Source organism: Anomaloglossus baeobatrachus, chromosome 5, assembly GCF_048569485.1.
Source record: "Anomaloglossus baeobatrachus isolate aAnoBae1 chromosome 5, aAnoBae1.hap1, whole genome shotgun sequence".
Classification (NCBI taxonomy): Eukaryota; Metazoa; Chordata; class Amphibia; order Anura; family Aromobatidae; genus Anomaloglossus; species Anomaloglossus baeobatrachus.
Genome location: NC_134357.1, coordinates 249,127,958 through 249,148,487, shown reverse-complemented (window position 1 = coordinate 249,148,487; position 20,530 = coordinate 249,127,958). Strand labels below are relative to the sequence as shown.

General features: G+C 48.4%; 1 protein-coding gene across 1 annotated transcript in view; it reads right to left on the bottom strand.

Moving 5' to 3' along the window:
* The window catches only part of LOC142311159 (uncharacterized), a 63,845-nt gene that overhangs the window by 34,758 nt on the left and 8,557 nt on the right, over positions 1–20,530 (bottom strand). Inside the window, exons 2-3 of the mRNA XM_075349335.1 lie at positions 13,323–13,492; positions 8,229–8,355 (exon numbers count right to left, since the gene is read on the bottom strand). Coding sequence (XP_075205450.1) covers positions 8,229–8,355; positions 13,323–13,388 — 193 coding nt within the window. The 5' untranslated portion in view covers positions 13,389–13,492. The remainder of the gene's footprint in view (positions 1–8,228; positions 8,356–13,322; positions 13,493–20,530) is intronic.

The following is a 20,530-nucleotide window of genomic DNA, read 5'->3' as shown; positions in this document are numbered from 1 at the left end:
AGGAGTGACCTTAAACGATCACAAAAGAGTTAAAAATTGTTGGTCTGTGACACGTCGTTTATTTACCAAAAATCATTGTCTGGTCTGTAGCGAGGTTGTTCGTCGTTCCTGCGGCAGCACAAATCGCTATATGTGACACCGCAGGAGCGACGAACACCTCCTTATCTGCGTCCACCGGCAATGAGGAAGGAAGGAGGTGGGCGGGATGTTCCGGCCGCTCATCTCCGCCCCTCCTCTGCTATTGGGCGGCCGCTTAGTGACGCCGCTATGACGCCAAACGCACCTCCCCCTTGAAGAAGGGATTGTTCGGTGAGCACAGCGACGTTGCTGACAAGGTATGTGCGTGTGACGCTGCTGTAGTGATAATATTCGCTACGGCAGCGATCACCAAATGTCGCACGAACGACGGGGGCGGGTGCTATCGCGCACTACATCGCTAGCTGTCGCTAGCGATGTCGCAGCGTGTAAAGCACCCTTAAGAATACTTAAAAAAATAGACATTACAATAGTTTATTTTGATCAATTTATGAAATACAACTTCAATGAACAAGACAGAAATATAATCAAATCAATATCAGGTGTGATCATCCTTTGCCACATCAATTCTTGTTGGTAAACTTGCACATAGTTTTTGAAAGAGCTCATCATGGATGTTGTACCAAACACCTTGGACAACTAACCACAGATCTTCTGCAAATGAAGGCTTGAACAAATCCTTCTGTTTCTTTATGTGATCCCAAACAAACTGGATGATATTGAGATCAAAATCAGATGTCCAACAGTGTCATCAGCTCCAAACTCGCAGCAACCAGTGGACCCAGCTACACTCATCTACTGTTCAGAGGAGTCTGGCAAGAAGTGATCTTCATGGAAGATCTGCAGTCCAAAAACATACGGTATTCGACATGGAAAATAGGCCAAGCGACTAAACTATGCATTAAAATATAAAAACTAGGGTGGAAAAAAATGGTGCTCTGGACTGATAAGTCAAAATGTCAAATACTTGGTTGTAACAGATAAAAGTAAATTAGCCGAAGAGTTTGAAAACCTTAAAATAATGGGCATCTGCAGGCAACAGTGAAGCATGGTGGCACTGCCTTACAAGTGTGGGGCTGCATTTGAACAAATGGAGTTAGGAATTTTGCCAAGATTAATGGAGTTCTCAATGCTGAGAAAATACTGACAAATATATCCATCATGCAATACCATCAGGGACCATCAGCGCTGGAGACCAGTGAACCTGAACCAGTCGACACCATGCTCAGGGTGAACAATACAGAAGCCTCAGGTTGCTTATCAGGCTCCGTGGTGTGAACGGTGTCCAACAACAATGTGCCCGCAGGTGTATGCAAAGCCGAACATCACATGACAACTGTCACATCCCCATCGGAGTCCGCTCCTGCGACTTCTGCTCCGATCGCCAGACGACGCCATGTTCCCACCATGGATAGTGCTGGTGATGGGAGAGGAGTCGGTGCCCGTGGTTCTGCGGAGCACAGTGTCACGTCCCCACCGGAGTCCGCTCCTGCGACTTCTGCTCCGATCGCCAGACGACGCCATGTTCCCACCATGGATAGTGGTGGTGATGGGAGAGGAGTCGGTTCCCGTGGCTCTGCGGAGGCTCGTGAGAGAGAGCCCGTGGCTCTCTCTCATCCACTAGGCTGGGTTTCCCTGGAACCTGCAGTACCACTGGCTGACTGTAGGTGGCGTGTGTCTCCCTGCTGAAGTGGCCAACATTCACCTGCAGCCTATAGGAAGACACCACACCCTTCTTATTCCCTCTCCTGTCACATGATCACTGCCAGTGATAGTTCTGTTCTCCTGGCTCATGTGCTGTTTGTATTGTGATTCCTGTGCGCTGACCTTGCTTGTGTTTGACTACCCTCCTGCCTGTCGTTTTTGTACCTTGCTGCCAGTTCCGGATTTGACCCCTGCTTTGTCTCCTTACTACGCCCTTGCCTGCCGATTCTGTTCCTGTTTTGCATCTCCTGGATTTTGACCCTGCCTGACGACCACGGACTACAGTCTACCACAGGTAGTGATCTCTGAGGCTCTGTGTAATTCCAAATCCCTGTACAAGGGTTAAAGGGTTGCAGAGTTCTTGGGGTCCTGCTTTGTGAGCGGCTTTTCACTAGATTCCCCTTACAGCCAGTCTGAGTCTGTGGCTCCTATCAGGCATTTGTCACGCTCCCCGGGTCCTCGGCTTCCCTCCCCGGGTCCTCTGCTCCGCTCCCCGGGTCCTCTGCTCCGCTCCCCGGGTCCTCAGCTCCGCTACCCGGCTCACCTGCCATGCTCCCCGCTCTCCAACCTCCGGTGCCCGTCCTTCCCAGGCCCCCTGGTCTCCGCTCCCGGCGCCCGACGGCTTCCCAGGTCCTGGCCGGCTCCCCTGCGTCCTCCTCTCAGCTTCCTTCCCTGGCTTCTGGCACCCGCGCCGCGCGCACGCGCATTAGGGCGCGCGCGCGGTCACTGACCCTTTCTTAAAGGGCCAGTGTCAAATTACAGGAAATGATGCACATAGGTACAGGGTATATAGGGGGTTAATGTCCAAGGGAGCGGGGCCTGTTCTTCGTGTTTTCCCAAGCTAGGAGTCAGGTCTCCTTGTGTTTTGTGAGATACTTACCTCTCTATCTTCTAGAGCCGATCCTGCATCGCCATCCGGTTCTGCGGTACCTCGAACCCCGAACGCTGTCCATCTGCCAACCTGACAGTCCGTACCATCTCGGATCCCTGCGGTGACCCGTCATCTCGCTCCAACGGTTCCGGACCCCGCCTGACACCATCACGGCTTCCGAACCTGAGCTCCGTCACCCGGACCACCATCAGTGACCTCGTGGTCCCAGGGACTTCTCCATTTTCTCCCAGTGCACGGACTGTCCTGCTACCTACAGTGCTCCGGCTACCGGACTCCTTTCCCTCATCCGGGAGTTCGGCCCAGTGGATCCACCTCCAGGGTCTACCCGTCCATCTGGCCCTAACAGTAAGAACAGGCCATGGATCCCGCCGAAGCACTAGCGGCCTTGCATGAGGAACTCCAACGCCAGCGTGAAGTTCAGACCCGCATGCTGAACTTTATGACTTCCGTGGACACCCGCCTGACCACGCTACAAGCGGCAGTCACGTCTTCAACATCCCGAGCCTCCACTAGTCAAGCCACGACCCCCGCTCCCGTGGCTGCCTCTTCGGATGCTTCCAGACTGCGTTTGGCCACACCACCCCGGTACGCCGGAGATCCCAAGACCTGCAGGGGGTTTATAAACCAATGCTCCCTCCATTTCACGCAGCTGCCACATCTGTTTGCCTCCGACCAAGCCAAGGTCGCCTTCATCATGTCTCACCTAGAGGGCGAGGCACTGGCGTGGATGAACCCCTTGTGGGAGAAGGAGGAACCTATGACCAAGAACCTCCAGGAGTTCCTGCAGGCCTTTCGCAGCACCTTTGACGAACCCGGACGCGCCTCTGCGTCTGCGTCATCACTTCTCCGGTTACGTCAGGGAACACTGACGGTGGGTCAATACGCCATCCGTTTCCGCACCTTGGCTTCAGAACTCGGGTGGAATAACGAGGCCCTAACCGCCGCCTTCTGGGAAGGACTATCGGGTCGAATCAAAGATGAGCTGGCTGGACGTGATGTACCGTCCACCCTGGACGCCCTGATTACCCTAGCGACTCAAGTGGACATACGCTTTCAGGAGCGGTCCAAAGAGGTATCCCGTGAGAGACGTCCGGTACGGCATTCCTCTCCTCCACGGAAGCCCGCCGTACTCCAGTCAACGGCCTCTGGTGTCTCCGTCCATGAGCCCATGCAGATCGACCGTGTGCGACAGTCTGAACAACGTCGAGCAGAGCGGCTCGCCAAGGGTCTCTGCTTTTCCTGCGGAGAGGGCACACACCTGCTACGCGCCTGTCCAGCGAGGCCGGGAAACTCCAAAGCCTAGGGTTGGTAGGAGAGGCCACCCTAGGTGCTGGGACTCTCTCAGACCCAGTCACATGGACTGTGCAAGTAACAACGGGAGAGACGCGGTTTACGGCTGAGGCGTACCTCGATTCTGGGGCAGCAGGCAATTTCATCCAGCAGGCCACGGTGGACAAGTACCAGGTGCCTGTTACTCCACTCGACAAGCCCCTCGTGATTGCCTCTGTGGATGGGAGACCGCTCTCTGACACCATCTCCTGGATCACCAAGCCGCTTGAACTGCGTATCGGTGCTCTGCACACCGAGAACATCGCTCTCTACGTCCTCCCACATATGTCACATCAAATTCTGCTGGGTCTTCCCTGGTTGCGGACACACGAGCCTTCAGTCAGCTGGGGCACTGGTGATATTACTCGATGGGGGCCTTCCTGCCATGAGAGGTGTCTGAAGACCATACAACCCATCCGGCGACCTCCGGTTCCCGAGTCCCTACCGGGACTGCCCTCAGCCTATTGGTCCTTCGTGGACGTCTTTGACAAGAAGGAGTCCGAAGTACTTCCGCCACATCGTCCTTACGATTGTGCCATTGACCTGCTCCCGGGAACTACACCACCTCGAGGACGGATATATCCACTGTCTCCAGCCGAAACAAGGGCCATGTCTACGTACATCACAGAGAGCCTGGCTAAGGGATTCATCCGGAGATCCTCCTCTCCTGCTGGAGCAGGCTTCTTCTTCGTAAAGAAGAAAGAGGGTGACCTACGCCCATGTATAGACTACCGGGGATTGAACCTAATCACCGTGAAAAACAAGTACCCCCTGCCGCTCATCCCCGAATTGTTTGATCGGCTCAGAGGAGCTCGTGTGTTCACCAAGTTGGATCTTCGGGGTGCCTACAACCTGGTCCGTATCCGCTCAGGGGATGAATGGAAGACCGCGTTCAACACTCGCGATGGGCATTATGAATACTGCGTGATGCCCTTCGGCCTGTGTAACGCACCAGCTGTCTTCCAAGAATTAGTGAACGATGTGTTTCGGGACCTTCTCTACGTCTGTGTGGTGGTATATCTGGACGACATCCTTGTCTTCTCTCCGGACCTCCAGACCCACCGAGAGAACGTGCAACTGGTTCTACAACGACTGAGAGAGAATCGTCTGTACGCCAAGTACGAGAAGTGCGTCTTCGAACAGTCTTCTCTCCCCTTCCTGGGGTACCTCATCACCGATACCGGACTGCAGATGGATCCCAAGAAGGTCTCCTCCATTCTCAACTGGCCTCCTCCTTCTGGACTGAAGGCAATCCAACGCTTTCTCGGATTCGCTATTACCGCCAGTTCATTCCTCACTTCTCGGCTCTGACTGCTCCTCTCTCCGCTTTGACCAAGAAGGGGGCTAATCCAAAGGACTGGTCACCTGCGGCCGACGCCGCGTTTGGCGCTCTAAAACGAGCCTTTGCCTCCTCTCCTGTACTCCACCGTCCAGAGTTAAACCGCCAGTTCACCTTGGAGGTGGATGCCTCCTCCTCGGGAGCCGGAGCAGTGCTCATGCAGAAGTCCTCCTCCGGGAAGATGGTGACGTGCGGTTTCTTCTCCAAGAGCTTCTCCGCGCCTGAACGCAATTACACCATCGGTGACCGAGAGCTATTGGCGGTCAAACTGGCTCTGGAGGAATGGCGCTATCTTCTGGAAGGAGCAGTGTACCCTGTCATTGTTTACACGGACCACAAAAACCTGGAATACCTGCGGACTGCTCAGCGACTGAACCCACGGCAAGCCAGGTGGTCCTTGTTCTTTGCCCGGTTCGACTTCCAGCTTCATTTCCGACCCGCAAACAAGAATGTACGCGCTGATGCCTTGTCTAGGTCTTTCATGCCCATGGAACAGGAGGAAGAGACATCTCAACCCATCATCTGTCCAAGCAAGATTATTCCGGTGGCTCCTGTCACCCTGGCCCAGATACCGCCCGGGAAGACCTATGTCTCTGAGACTGACAGGCAAAAAGTGTTACACTGGGGCCATGCCTCGAAAATAGCCGGTCATGCAGGTCAGAAGAAAACATGGAGCGCTATTGTACGTCATTACTGGTGGCCATCCCTGCGCACGGACGTCGCCTCTTTTGTCTCTGCCTGCTCCTCCTGTGCCAGGAACAAGACACCCAAACACCTGCCATACGGCCGTCTTCTGCCTCTGCCCATACCCTCAGTTCCCTGGCAGCACATAGCGATGGACTTTATTCCGGACTTGCCATTGTCCTCCGGACACACAGTCATATGGGTCGTGGTGGATCGATTCTCTAAAATGGCCCATTTCGTTCCTATGGCTGGACTGCCCTCTGCTCAGGAACTCGCGGACGCCTATATACATCACATCTTCCGCTTGCATGGCTTTCCATCACACATAGTGTCCGACAGAGGAACTCAGTTCACCTCCCGCTTCTGGAGGGCTCTCTGCAAACATCTGGGAGTGACTCTAGACTTTTCATCTGCCTACCATCCTCAGTCTAATGGCCAAGTGGAGAGGGTCAATCAGATATTGACCTCTTTCTTACGTCACTACGTGAACGCCCATCATGACGATTGGTCCACGCTTCTTCCTTGGGCAGAATTCTCCCATAATCACCACGTCAGTGAGTCCTCCTCCAGTTCTCCCTTCCATGTCGTCTACGGACTTCAGCCGTCTGTCCCATTGCCTGTATCCTCGTCCTCGGACATCCCTGCTGCTGATGCAGTACTCCGTGACTTTACTACCATTTGGGACTCAGTTAAGGCGTCCCTTGCACGGGCAACCCTGCGGATGAAGAGACACGCGGACAAGAGACGCCTAGATCCTCCGTGTTTCTCTCCGGGAGATCTCGTCTGGCTTGCTTCCAAGTACATCCGACTGAAGATACCATCCTACAAGCTGGGACCTCGCTACATCGGGCCGTTTAAAGTCATCGGCAAGATCAATGAGGTTTCCTACAAACTACAGCTCCCGGCCACAATGAGAATACCCAACTCCTTCCACGTCTCTCTGCTCAAGCCGGTTGTCCTTGGTCCCTTCTCCGCTGCCGCCAGCCCGGCTCCTCCTCCTATTGCTGAGGACGACATCTATGCGGTAAGGGATATCGTGGCCATGAAGACCGTACGTGGTCGGCAGTTCTTCCTGGTGGACTGGGAGGGGTATGGTCCTGAGGATAGGTCCTGGGAGCCCAGGGAGAACGTGGGCACTCCTCTGATCCGTGCCTTCATGTCCCGGTTGCGGGGAGGGGGGCGTGGGGGGGGGGGTACTGTCACGCTCCCCGGGTCCTCGGCTTCCCTCCCCGGGTCCTCTGCTCCGCTCCCCGGGTCCTCTGCTCCGCTCCCCGGGTCCTCAGCTCCGCTCCCCGGCTCACCTGCCATGCTCCCCGCTCTCCAACCTCCGGTGCCCGTCCTTCCCAGGCCCCCTGGTCTCCGCTCCCGGCGCCCGACGGCTTCCCAGGTCCTGGCCGGCTCCCCTGCGTCCTCCTCTCAGCTTCCTTCCCTGGCTTCTGGCACCCGCGCCGCGCGCACGCGCATTAGGGCGCGCGCGCGGTCACTGACCCTTTCTTAAAGGGCCAGTGTCAAATTACAGGAAATGATGCACATAGGTACAGGGTATATAGGGGGTTAATGTCCAAGGGAGCGGGGCCTGTTCTTCGTGTTTTCCCAAGCTAGGAGTCAGGTCTCCTTGTGTTTTGTGAGATACTTACCTCTCTATCTTCTAGAGCCGATCCTGCATCGCCATCCGGTTCTGCGGTACCTCGAACCCCGAACGCTGTCCATCTGCCAACCTGACAGTCCGTACCATCTCGGATCCCTGCGGTGACCCGTCATCTCGCTCCAACGGTTCCGGACCCCGCCTGACACCATCACGGCTTCCGAACCTGAGCTCCGTCACCCGGACCACCATCAGTGACCTCGTGGTCCCAGGGACTTCTCCATTTTCTCCCAGTGCACGGACTGTCCTGCTACCTACAGTGCTCCGGCTACCGGACTCCTTTCCCTCATCCGGGAGTTCGGCCCAGTGGATCCACCTCCAGGGTCTACCCGTCCATCTGGCCCTAACAGCATTACAACAACCTGTCACCAGTCTGGTGTGTTGTGGGATCCTGGCAATCCAGCATACCTATATAATTTATTATGTGGTTACCTAAAAGTATACGCTCTAAAGATGTTTCTGTGTGATCACCGCTTAGCGGTATAGGGGATGTGGAGGGTTGTAGGATCCTGCTCTACATGCCGTGATAGAAACACAAGGAAATCAGAGAACATGACCAACATAGGTCAAACCAGATGATCTGAAAAGTATTGGCTTACCTAGAGATAAGAGAGTCTGATAGTTCTCCATCATCACCTCCCTATACAAGTCTTTTTGATCATCACTTAAGCAGTCCCACTCGTCCTTGGAAAAGTAAATCGCAACTTCATCAAATGTAAATTGTACCTGGAACATAAAAAGTCTGTGATGAAGGTTATTTTCCCCATAGTATGACTTTTCTGCTTACATGAGAAGACGCCATTGTTGTCTCACAGTATCTTAGAGCTGGGATGGACAGAAAGGTGCAAGGCGGACAATGAATTGCTGGCTGAAAAGTGGTGAAATGTCACGTTGTACATGAAGGCCGATCTGTGGACACCATAGTACATTGAAGGAGAAGCAGAGCAGAATGATATATAGGTTAATTAGAAAAGATTTAATAAAACTTGTATTTTATCACTTGAAATCTCCGGAGAATGTATGTGTGACGCCCCTGACTCTATCTGGATGTCACAGGGAACTGCACCCCTGTCTCTCATGGTGCAGAACTCACCCTCCATGGTTCTGGGTTCCTACACACTGGTAAAGCTTCCATCAGCACTCAAGTCCTAACCACACCTCACACCACGCCCTGTCAGGTACACTAGTGGGTGGTCTAGCTGGAAAAGGGCCACCTGCCTAGGGGTCAGGCAGACTGGTGGGAGGTAGGAAGTCAGAGAGTTTAGAGTAGCCCTCAGAGAGTGAGAAGCTGAGGGAGTTGTAGCTCCCTGTGCAACCTTGGTTGGGTCGCAGACGGTGGTCTGGGACCAGAGGAGTCGGAGACCCGGTCGCAGGGTATTGGAGAAGGGTGCACTGACTTAGTTTTGAAGAACGGTTGGCACCGGAAAGTCCAGTAATCGGACCGGTACCGAGCACGGCGGGGTTCAGGACCCTAGATCAGGGAGTAGCTTCACGAAACCTGATAATTCAGCTGTGGAGGATAGTCTCTTTATGAACTTTCCCCAAGAGCTCAGAGATCGAAGGCACCAACACAACGAGGGGAATAGGGCTTTCCAGATTATGCGGCCCACTGAAATCCCAAGTGTCAGCCATCGAGAGCACAGCTCCACTATTTCAGCATAGGGAACAGGACCCTGACAGCTTCAGGCTGAAGGGTCACTTAGGAACATCTATACAATTGTGCATGGAGGCAGGCTCCGGACCACTAAGCAGTACCAGTGGGGACGGATACCCGGAGGAGCTCCCCCGAGTGGCAGTGGCACCCAGAGACTTGGTTTACTTCTGTGTCAGAGTCTGCTTAATGATTACACCAACATCCACACAGCCTGAGTGAGTACACTGCATACCCTGCATCCTACCTGCCCGCATAACCTGCACAACGCTATCCGAAACCTATCTCCAGAGTGCCGGGGTCTCCCCTACCCACGGGTGGCGTCACGAACTATCCCTTGTAAATAATCCCCCTCTTACATTTGAAGTGGCCGCAAGCCCCGGGTCCAGAGACCCTCGAGCCACGGCAACCCCAGATCCGAGCAGTTCGTCTGCTCCAGGGGCGGCACACCTCCACGAGTCCAGTGCATGGTCCTAATAGTGATTACAAGCTATATCTACATGCACAGTCATACAGGGAAGACTGTCAATCTCTGAGTAGGACCACCCACTGGACTCATACATACAGACACCAGGGATTTCAATTAATGATCAGTGAGTGTGCTCATTACTGCTTCATACTCGATCGACCATCAGAGTGCTTGGGTACTTGTGGTGCTCGACCGAATATTACAGGTGCTCGGATGTTTTATCTGTGAAACTACGAACACAAAGCACAGGCTTGCTTCACTGCAAGATGTGAGCATGCAACTCAGTGAGAGCCGTTTGCGGTCTATGAATGGTTCTCACTGGGGGTTAATATAACGTTTTTGGATGTACTGTGTCCAAAAAAAACAAACCTGCCCTCCCTCACTCCGGAAATGTTCAGTTTGTGGCTGGCTGTATGTGGGTGGAGAGCCGAACTGCCTAATCACTGACTTTCATTATATTCGTTACTAGTGATGGGCGAACCCGAACTGTAAAGTTTGTGGTCCGTACCGTACACATAATGTTCATGCACATGATCCTGAACACAAGCTTTTCTGGGAAGCTCGTGTTACAGTTCGGGTCCAAGGGCTGTAAAAAAAAAGCACATTATTAAAAAACATTATGATTATACTTACAGGTCCCACGACGTGTCCTGCAGACTCTGTCTCCTGGCCGCTTCTGCTTCAGTGCCCGATCATTGCTGTGCCCCCGGGTAACCACCACTGACTAAAGAACCTTCCATGACGTCATAGTCATATGACCAGTCTGGTATGAATGTTGTACAGATATTGGCTTACAGACTGGTCACATGGCTATGACGTCATGGAAGGTCCTGTTAACTTCTGGGGGTCGTCACTCGGCAGTCTTCGGCCAGGTTCACGGTAACGTCAGGGTTCACACGAGTCCATGGCTCATGATCTCGATTGAACTTTGACTGTCACTGTGCGAGTCTCGCATCGCATCACCCGGCACGGCACACACTCTCCCGACAGGAGCGGGTCGGCCGCATGTATTTCAATGCAGCTGAGCCGCCCCCTGTCTGGAGAGTGTGGGGTGATGCAATGCGAGATGCAAGTGGAATCATACCCTCCACTGTCAGCCTGCTTCTTTCTCTGTAGAGATGCTTTTCTTTACAGAGCTGACAATGCTCTCCCTGCTTCTCGCTCTGTAGACACTTGTCTGTACAGAGTGATGAAGCAAAGCTGACATTGCACTCTCTGCTTCTCGCTTTGTACAGACACTTGTCTATACAGAGCGATGAAGCAGAGCTGACATTGCTCTACCTGTTGTCTACGTTGGACTAAGGTTTTTTTTATAATAAAGATAGAGTCTCTAAATGTTTTTTTTATTTCTAATAAAAAAAAATTTTATGTGTTGTTTTTTTTCACTGTTTACTAGAAATTCATGGTGGCCATGTCTAATTTGGCGTGACACCATGAATTTTGGGCTTAGTACCATCTGAGAATACAAAACTAATATTAACCCCTTTATTACCCAGCGTACCACCGCCATCAGGGCTGCTGGATGAGTCGGGTAAAGCTCCTGGAAATGGCGTTAAGAAACAATGCACCAATTCCAGGGCGACTGCGGGCTGTGGTTTTTAGCATAGGGGTCCCAGAACGCTTGGGCCTTACCACGCTGAGAATCCCAGCCTCCAGCTGCCTGGCTTTACCTGACTGGCGATCAAAATACGGGGGTGCTCACACATTTTTTTTTTTAATATTTTTTTAAATAATTAAAAAAAAAATAATGGGCTTTCTGTATTCTGCTAGCCAGCCAAGTTAAAGCCAGGCAGATGGGGGTGGCAGCACGTAGCCATCTGCTTTATCTGCGCTGAGAATCAAAAATATTGTGGAGCGCTAAGTCATTTTTTTTTAATAACTTATTTATTTTTACACTACTACACGTGTGAGGGACCCAACAGCCAATCACAGATGTTGTCACGCAGAATGGGCGTCTGTGATTGGCAGTTGGAGTAAACTGAAATCTACCCATACATTCTAGATCAGTGGTTCCGAAACTCCAGTCCTCACGATCCCCAATAGGTCATGTTTTCAGGATTTCCTTAATATAGCACAGGTGAGGCCTTGATAATGATTCCATCACCTGTTCAATAGTAAGGAAATCCTGAAAACATGACTTGTTGGGGGCCATAAGGACTGGAGTTTGGGAAACACTGTTCTAGATGCTAGAATGTATGGGCTGGTTTCAGTTTACTCCAGCATTCAATCACAGACGCCCACTCTGTGACAGTGTCTGTAATTGTCTGTTATTTTAACAGTAAAATAAAACAACAGAGAAAAAATATTTTATTAGAAATAAAACAGAAGACATTTAGGACTCCATCTTTATTGCTCAAAAAAAATACCTCCGACGCTGCATCTGACTTAAAGGACCTTCCATGACGTCATAGCCATGTGACCAGTCTGTAACCCAATGTCTGTACAACATTCACACCAGACTGGTCACATGGCTATGATATCATGGAAGGTCCTGTAGGTCAGTGGTGGTTACCTGGAAGGCACAGCGATGATTGGACTCGGAAGCAGAAGCGGCTGGGAGACAGAGTCTGCAGGATGCATCACGGGACCTGTAAGTATAATGATGATGTTTATTATTAACTATACTTTTTATTTTACAGCCCCCTCGCCCCTTCCCATAACTGTAAAGTCCAAGTTCGGGGTTCAGACGCAAGTTTGTGTTATCTCAGAACCCGAACTCGAACTTTACAAAACGTCCGGGCGAGTCTCCCAAACATGAACATCAGCGGGTTCGCACATCACTACTCGTTACTTCAGTTGAGCCCTTTCAGAATGTCTGACCTGCTCTGCTCTAGTAACGAGCACCCAAGCATTTTAGTGCTCGCTCATTACTATATTTAAATGAATAAAATGTGAGTTTTACTGAAACTTTTCTAACAAAAATTTATATTGATCTGATCAGCTCCTCCTGCTCTATAACATCCGGCCTGCACATCAGATACCATTTTCAACACGACCGGTTCCCTTTGACTTCAGTGGTTAACATACGTAAAGCACCCAATCTCTACACATCTCTAATTATGAGTCAAAACAAAGTTATCATCTGGCTATACAAGTGAATCGGGAACCCAATGCAATATTTGTAGTAGGCCCAACAAGCCATTTATTACTTACTAAGTGGCTTCTTATTTGGCAGAGGGGTCATAGGGACTATCTAGGCACCAGGACCTGTATAGCTCTGCCATCAGAACACCAAAAGTTACATTTGTAATATGAAATGATTTGTCCGGATAAAAAGGTCATGAGTGGCCAAATCTAGGACCTCAAAACAGACTGGATAATCAGAGGGTCAGAGAGATTCCCTAATAGAAAATATCAGCATACCACATAGTGGTCTCGCAAGAGGGTTTTGTTTCTCACTCGGGAATAATTGGAGGACTTAAAACAAGTTATGACCTAGCCGCAAGATACATGGATTTTACCGCTTGTTGATGGATTTTACTGCTGACAGAATGGAGCAGTAGTGCGCATGTGTGACCACTGCTCCATTCATTCCATCGTCATTCGGTTCTGCTGATGATCATGCTCACGTACCTCTCCATTCAGATGATATGCATCGGAGGTGGAATTTATGAACTTCACTGTATCCATGCTTTGCATCTTCACTGTGCGTGATAATTAAATCTTGGATTTCCAATTACTGAAATACAATCTCACTGTCGGAGAAAGGCTCATGGGGTTGCTCTTCTGATGTGTCCATTTTACTGTGAAAGGAAAAACTCTATTTTATATCTTGGTGTAAGAAATATAGCAGAACAAACAAGAATAACATTTTAGGGATTTTTAAAGCCCACTAGATATAGGCTAAGAATTTAGCAATTATTAAGTCCAATCTACAGTTCTGAGCAAAACTATTCAACTGAAAGAAACCAAGAATCATTTAACACAACTAATAACATGGGTGGCATGGTGGCTCAGTGGTTAGCAGTGCAGTCTTGCAGCGCTGGGGTCCTGGGTTCAAATCCCACCAAGGACAACATCTGCAAGGAGTTTGTATGTTCTGCCCATGCTTGCGTGGGTTTCCTCTGGGTTCTCCGGTTTCCTCCCACACTCCAAAGACATACATATAGGGACTCTAGATTGTGAGCCCCAATGGGGACAGTGTTCCTGATGTATGTGAAGCGCTGCGGAATATGTTAGCGCTATATAAAAACAAAGATTTAATATAACAAGTGGTTTCTCCAAATTCTGCACAAACGGTCCCTTTTATTGACTACTGCAGTCTCACGATTAATCAACCCCTTCATCACAAACGTCGTTAGTACTTAGTAGAGCCCCTTTGGCTGTTATAACCTGCTGCAAACGTGATATATGGCCAGACACCGGCTTCTAGCAGCGTTCATGAGGCATCATGCGCACGCTGCATCTTTTGTCACGTTTTTGCTGCGTTTTTTGGGTGTAGTTTTGGTCCCAAAACTGCATGCATTTCCTTCCCCAGCAAAGTCTATGAGATTTCAGTTTTTCTATCGTTAGATGCAGCATGTCAATTCTTTCTGCGTTTTTCCAGCGTTTTTGAGCCCTTCCAGTCAATAGATTTGACTTAAAAAACGCATTGGGCAAAAACCCGGTTAAAACACATGTGTTTTTGCCGTGAGTGCGTTTTTTTGGGGCCAAAAACGTGCATCTTTGTGGTCAACACAAAGATGCAGCGAGTGCTTATAGCTTAAAGAATCTAAGTCCATTCCTTAACCCCAAAAGATGTACTGGTATGTTCTTGGTAGCCTCCCTCCAGTTACCGCAGGCTCGGGCAGAAAGCTTGAGGTAATCCTCGCACATTACTGATGATCTGATCAGCAGACATGTGTGGTTAACAGGCGCAGGTGGATTGTAGATCCACCTGCGCATGTTAACCCCTTAGATTGCACTGTGAAACACTGACAGCGCGATTTAAAGTGCTGTGGAAGGGATCACGCCGTTCTGCACCATGATCGGCAGCCCCATGATGTGATCATGGGGGGCCATGGTGTTGTCATGGTAGCGAGGGTGTCAGCTGATGACTCCTGACGCTACCATGAATCACTTCCTGTTCAGCATGACTTCACTTTTTAATAGAGGAAATGCACAGGCAATCTGGCTGTTGAGCGATAAATTACTTTACAGGGACTACTAAAATCAATAAAAATAAGTTTAAAAAAATAAAAAAGTTGAAATCACCCCCCTTTCACTCTATTGAAAATAATACAGTTAAAAAGATTTTTTAAAAATAGCCATTTTTGGTATCGCCGAGTTCAGAAATGCCCGATCTATCAAAATATAAAATCAATTACGGTAATCTGATTGGTACACAGTGTGCCGAGAAAAAAATTCCAAATGCCAAAATTACGTTTTTTGGTTGCCGCAACATTTCTTTAAAATGTAATAACAGACGACCAAAACGTAGCATCTACACAAAAATAGTATGATTAAAAACACCATCTCAAGACGCAAAAAATAAGCAGTCAGTGAGCCCCAGATCCCGAAAAATGAGAACGGTATGGGTCTCAGGAAACGGTAACTAAAGTGCAGCTCTTTTTTGGTTACACTTCTGAATTTTTTTCACCCCTTAGATAAAAGTAAAACTATACATGTTTGGGATCTACAAACTCATACCAAGGCGAGGCATCATACTGACACGTCAGTTTTACCAAATACTGAACGTGCTGAATAAAAACACCCCAAAACCATTGTGCAAGTTCACTTTTTTCACTATTTCTCCACATTTGGAATTTTTTACCATTTTCCAGTACATTATATGGTAAACCTAATGTTTTCGTTCAAAAGTACAACTTGTCCTGTAAGAAATAAGCCCTCATATTGCAATATTGACAGAAAAATAAAAAAAAGTGCTGGCTCTAGGAAGAAGGGGGGGGGGGATGAAAATTAAAAACGTAAAATCGCCTGGGGGTGAAGGAGTTAATGGCAATGGCCTTCAGTTCAATAATATTCTTGGTCAAAAAAGTTAAAGAGGTGGTTCGCCCATTTTCATTACTGGCCACATCGATCTCATGTTGAGAAACAAGGTTTCTGTTAAATACCTTGTGTTGCCAATAGTGCCTGTGAGTGGCGCTATTGTGGTTTGCTCACCTCCTTGACGTGACCCCTGGGTTTCCATGACCTCTGATGTCCGGTCACGTCAACTGAGGCGGGCCGCAGTCTTCTTGAGTGCTTGGGTTGTGGATGGCGTTTCACCGCTTATCACAGCCCAGCATCGCTCCTTCTTGTGCGCTCTGCAGCAAAGGAGAGTGCAGGGAGATGCTGGGCTGTGACGTGCGGTCCCCCCTTCATTCCCCCCTTTTTTCTTCCAACTCTATGTCTTAATTTTGACCTATTACCTTAGACATTAATAAGAGTTGTACAGAAGGGAGGAAATGAGGTGTCCTGATGCACATTTGGGTGTTTTTAAATGTTTTTAATTAGGTATGAAATGACTTGTGGTGATAAATTTTGATATTGTCTACTAAACTTTCTTATTATTCTTGATTATCTCTGTGTGGTGATCCCTTTCTATACTACGCTCTTTCTCCTTGGATTCATGCTGTTAACTTATGTACTATTGGAGATCCCCGGTAACAAAGGTGGTGCCCTCCTTTTTGTTTATAATAAGACTACTCCTAAATCGTGATGGGCAGACGCGCAGATACCTGGGATCGGCAGGTCCAACCAGGTTAAATAATAAAAACGGTTCAGGCCCGGAATTGATCCTAGGTATCTGGCTGGTCGCCACTCCCCATATAAGTCTATGGGGACCTGAATCAGCAGTTTAAAAATGGTGGTAGAAGGGATTGGGGGGTTGGAGCAAGCGTGTTATACTTACCAGTCTCTGCACGGCTGTACACTGCTTCCAGGCAGCTCACTCTACTTCTGGGGCCGCTCATTATCATCATGCATATGCACTGCTTCCCCCACTAACCAACAGCGTCTCTGATTGGTTGCACTCAGACAGTGCCCCCAGCCTGTGTGACAGTGTGTCTGACTGCAAAATATCAGAGGCACTGTGTGTGTCTAGATTGATGTAAAAATAAATAAATTGGCGTATGGTACCCCAGATTTATGATACTCAGCCATGATAAAGTATATGGCTACAGGTTGCAGCCCCTTTTTTTTAAAATACGCTCTGGAGGCGGAGTTATCTTCCAGGCAGTATTTGCCCCATAGCCTGGAAGAGCTCATTTACATAAAGTGATGAAAGATGAAACTTGAGGGAAAGCCCACCTGGATCCACACCAGTCACTGTAAAAAGGTCACTCCACCGGCAGAATGACAGCTGTGCTAATTATCCTGCTGGGAGTAGCAGGGTTGCTGCACCCAACAAAGACACTGCCAAACCTTTAAATATGGACTGGGACAATAAACTTATTTGCCACCATATTTTTCTTAGGCTGTTTCACACGTCAGTGAAGAACACAGACATTTTTCACTGACGTGTTAAAAATGCATATGTCCCTCTGGGTGCCGTGATTCACAGCACACGTGGGCTGGCCATGTGCAATCCGTGACCAGTACTCCATGATCCGTGATAGCACATGGAGATAAGCCCACCTGTCCCCGCTCCTGCTGTCCGTGGTGCTGAAGAGTCCTGCGATGCAGCATCCGTCCGCAGCTGTCTGACCTCTGCAGCTGCTTCTGGGTCGGCTATTATTTCATTTACCTATTATAGTTCCTCCTTAACAGGCCACAGACGGACCTCTTTTATTACCTTAGCGAATACGCTTTTCCCCATACACAAAAAGTGAACTCAGGTATTATTACCCTCAGGATTTAAGTCACATTCCTGCTGTAACATCACTAATCTTATAGCACTTTTCAATTTTAGGTAATGTGACCACATTATAATGGCCATCACGTCTAGGCGTATATCCAGCTCCTCTTCATTTGAATTTTTTGGACTAATAGGATTTTTCACGGTTCTAAGCAAAAAGATACATATTGCCCTATGACTCTTTTTTTTATGAGTGAAGCTGATTAATCCGCTCGCCACATATACCAATATTGCCGATAAAGACAATCATTACGGGCTCACTCCTATCACGATGCATACTAATTATGCGTTCTCTTTCAGGCTGATATTTATTCATTTATATAGCGCTATTAATTCCACAGCGCTTTACATACATTAGCGACACTGTCTCCATTGGAGCTCACAATCTACAGGTTATCCTGTGTGCTCCTATCTATGGTTGCTTTTTTTCCCTTTCCAGACTTCTCCTCCTGGTGTGTTCAGTGCTCAGTGATATAGAATTGTTCCTCTCTGTATGTGATATTAATAATTCATTCTTAAACCCATATGAATGCACTTTATACTCATTGTCAGTAACAAAGTACGATTACTCTTTGAACTGCAATTTTTGTATTGCTTTGTAGTGTTAAAGGGAACCTGTCAGGTCCAATATGTACCCAGAATCATGAGCAGATCTGGGTGCATATTACTAATCCCTGCCTAACCGTCCATGTATACACTGGCATAGATAAAGAGATCTTTAGAAAAAGGATTTCTAAAGATCTTATACCATATGCTAATGAGCGAGGGGACTAGTCCCCTAGGCGTTAGTTTCCCGGCCAGTCGCCCCTCATTAGCATGTTAGTACACTCCTGTGAGCGTGCGGTCATGCGAATGAATATGCAGCGTCACAGGATGATCTCACTCACCTCTCCACCACCCGACTCTGGATTTTGGCTCAGAGTGTATGATCCCGGACTTCCGGTCATGCGCACTACTTCAGTTTGAAGTCAGGATGCGTACACCCGGCTTCATAGTGCGCATTACCCAAACTCTGCGATCATGCGCACTTAGCCGAAATCCAGCATCGGACGCGATGGCGGTGGAGAGGTGAGTGAGATCATCCTGTGACGCTGCGTATTCATCAGCATGTTAGCACCCACAGGGGTGTACTAATATGCTAATGGAGCCGACTGGCCGGTGGGGACTAACGCCCAGGGGACTACTGCCCTCACTCAAGGAGTATGTTTTTTCTGCCCACACTCACACTTGTTATGTTTATACATAAAAATTTAAATAAAATTATATTGAACTGAAATCATCTGATTTTTATTGGTCCTTGGGCTTTTTTGATCGCTTTCCCCCATTTTCTCCTTTCAAATATGTCATGCGATTTTTTTATCATGATTGACTATATCTTAGTGTCTTGATATGTATAATATATCACAACTCACTCTTTTCTACATCACTCAGCATACGGTAAAAGATCTTTAGAAATACTTTCTCTATGCTAGTGTATAGAGGGACAGTTAGGCAGGGATTAGCAATATGCACCCAGATCTGCTCGTGGTTTTGGGTGCATATTGGATCTGACAGGTTCCCTTTAATGAATGCTATATGTATTGCTTTAATATATGCTCTATGTATATTGTACAGTACATAAGACTATGTATCAATGTAGTAATATTTTGTTTCTTTATTTTTTTGTTATCACTTTACCACAGACACATCATTTTTGATAAAGGCTGATATGTAAAGCTGAAATGTCAGACAAGATGTACGACATATGAAAATAATTTTCTTTTGGAACACTGGAATAAAAGCATTATAGAAAAGGAATCCCCCTTTTTCTTCTTTTTCATTTCTTCTTATTTGAGTGGCGAAGCTTCCTCTACTTTGTAGACTGCCACTTTTTGCTTCAGAGGACCATTATATTGACCTGTGAGCCAGTCATACTCGTACATTGACTACCCCTTATGGGTACTAGACCCATGAGACAGAAGCTCCTGTGTGAATACCTACTGACCCTGTGGTAAAGGATATACCATTTCCAAAAGGGGGAAATTGATATAGAAGGGTTAATAGTTTTCTATATATATATATCTGTATTCGTACATTTAGTTGTTTAGTATATACCAGCCTCATATTCAAGGTCTCATTTATTTTCAGATTTTCTTATCTCATATACAATTCTGAGGCTTCATATCTGACATATGTCTGAGAGGAGGGAACTGGTGAGCTTCCAATGGACACATCTCATGCAGTGTTGGTGTGTAAAGGGTATGTTATGCGTGCACAGGTAAATAAACAGAAACTGATTTTGCTCACAAGTGTGGATTTCCTTTTCTCTGAGCGTTCATTATCTAAAAGGCCCAATTCAATTTGGACCTCACTGTGATCCCGTAATCTGAGGTTTGGATCAGAGCAGAACAGCTACAACAGAACCACTCACTATAATGAGGCAGATGGAGACACTGTGGACTCTGTCTGGTCTGTGTTCCAGCCCGGCAATGTCCCATCATTTCAGGTGTCTTTTTAGCGCACAAGTGTGGATACAGAGCTAAAAAGATGGCCATCACCAGGACAGATACCAAATGAAGTCCAAAGTGTCTCCGTCTGCCTCATTCTAGTGAGGGGTTCCTTTGGGAGGGTTCGTCTGAATCACATTTTTGAGGGATTTACATAGAAACCCTGACATAAGTCCTCAGTACAGAACACAAGAATGTGATCCCAGCCTTATACTGAAAGTGATCCAAAAATGTTCTGTACCCCAAAATGTTACCAATGAAATCCCTAACTGTATCCCACACAAACCCAGCCCCCACTCAGGCCCATTATCTTACTGGAAATATCGGGGGTCCCACATTTCTGGTAGAACAAAGACTCTGAAAAAGTGATATGGCTCCAGCCTCCAAATAAAATCCAGTGCTGTCTGCACTCCCCAATCTAAATGCCCTCCTCCTGAGCCCCCTGTACCTAAACCGCAGTAAGGGGCCCGTGTGGCATTACTGTAGAGGGGACAGTGCACTTAACAGTTTACAGGTGC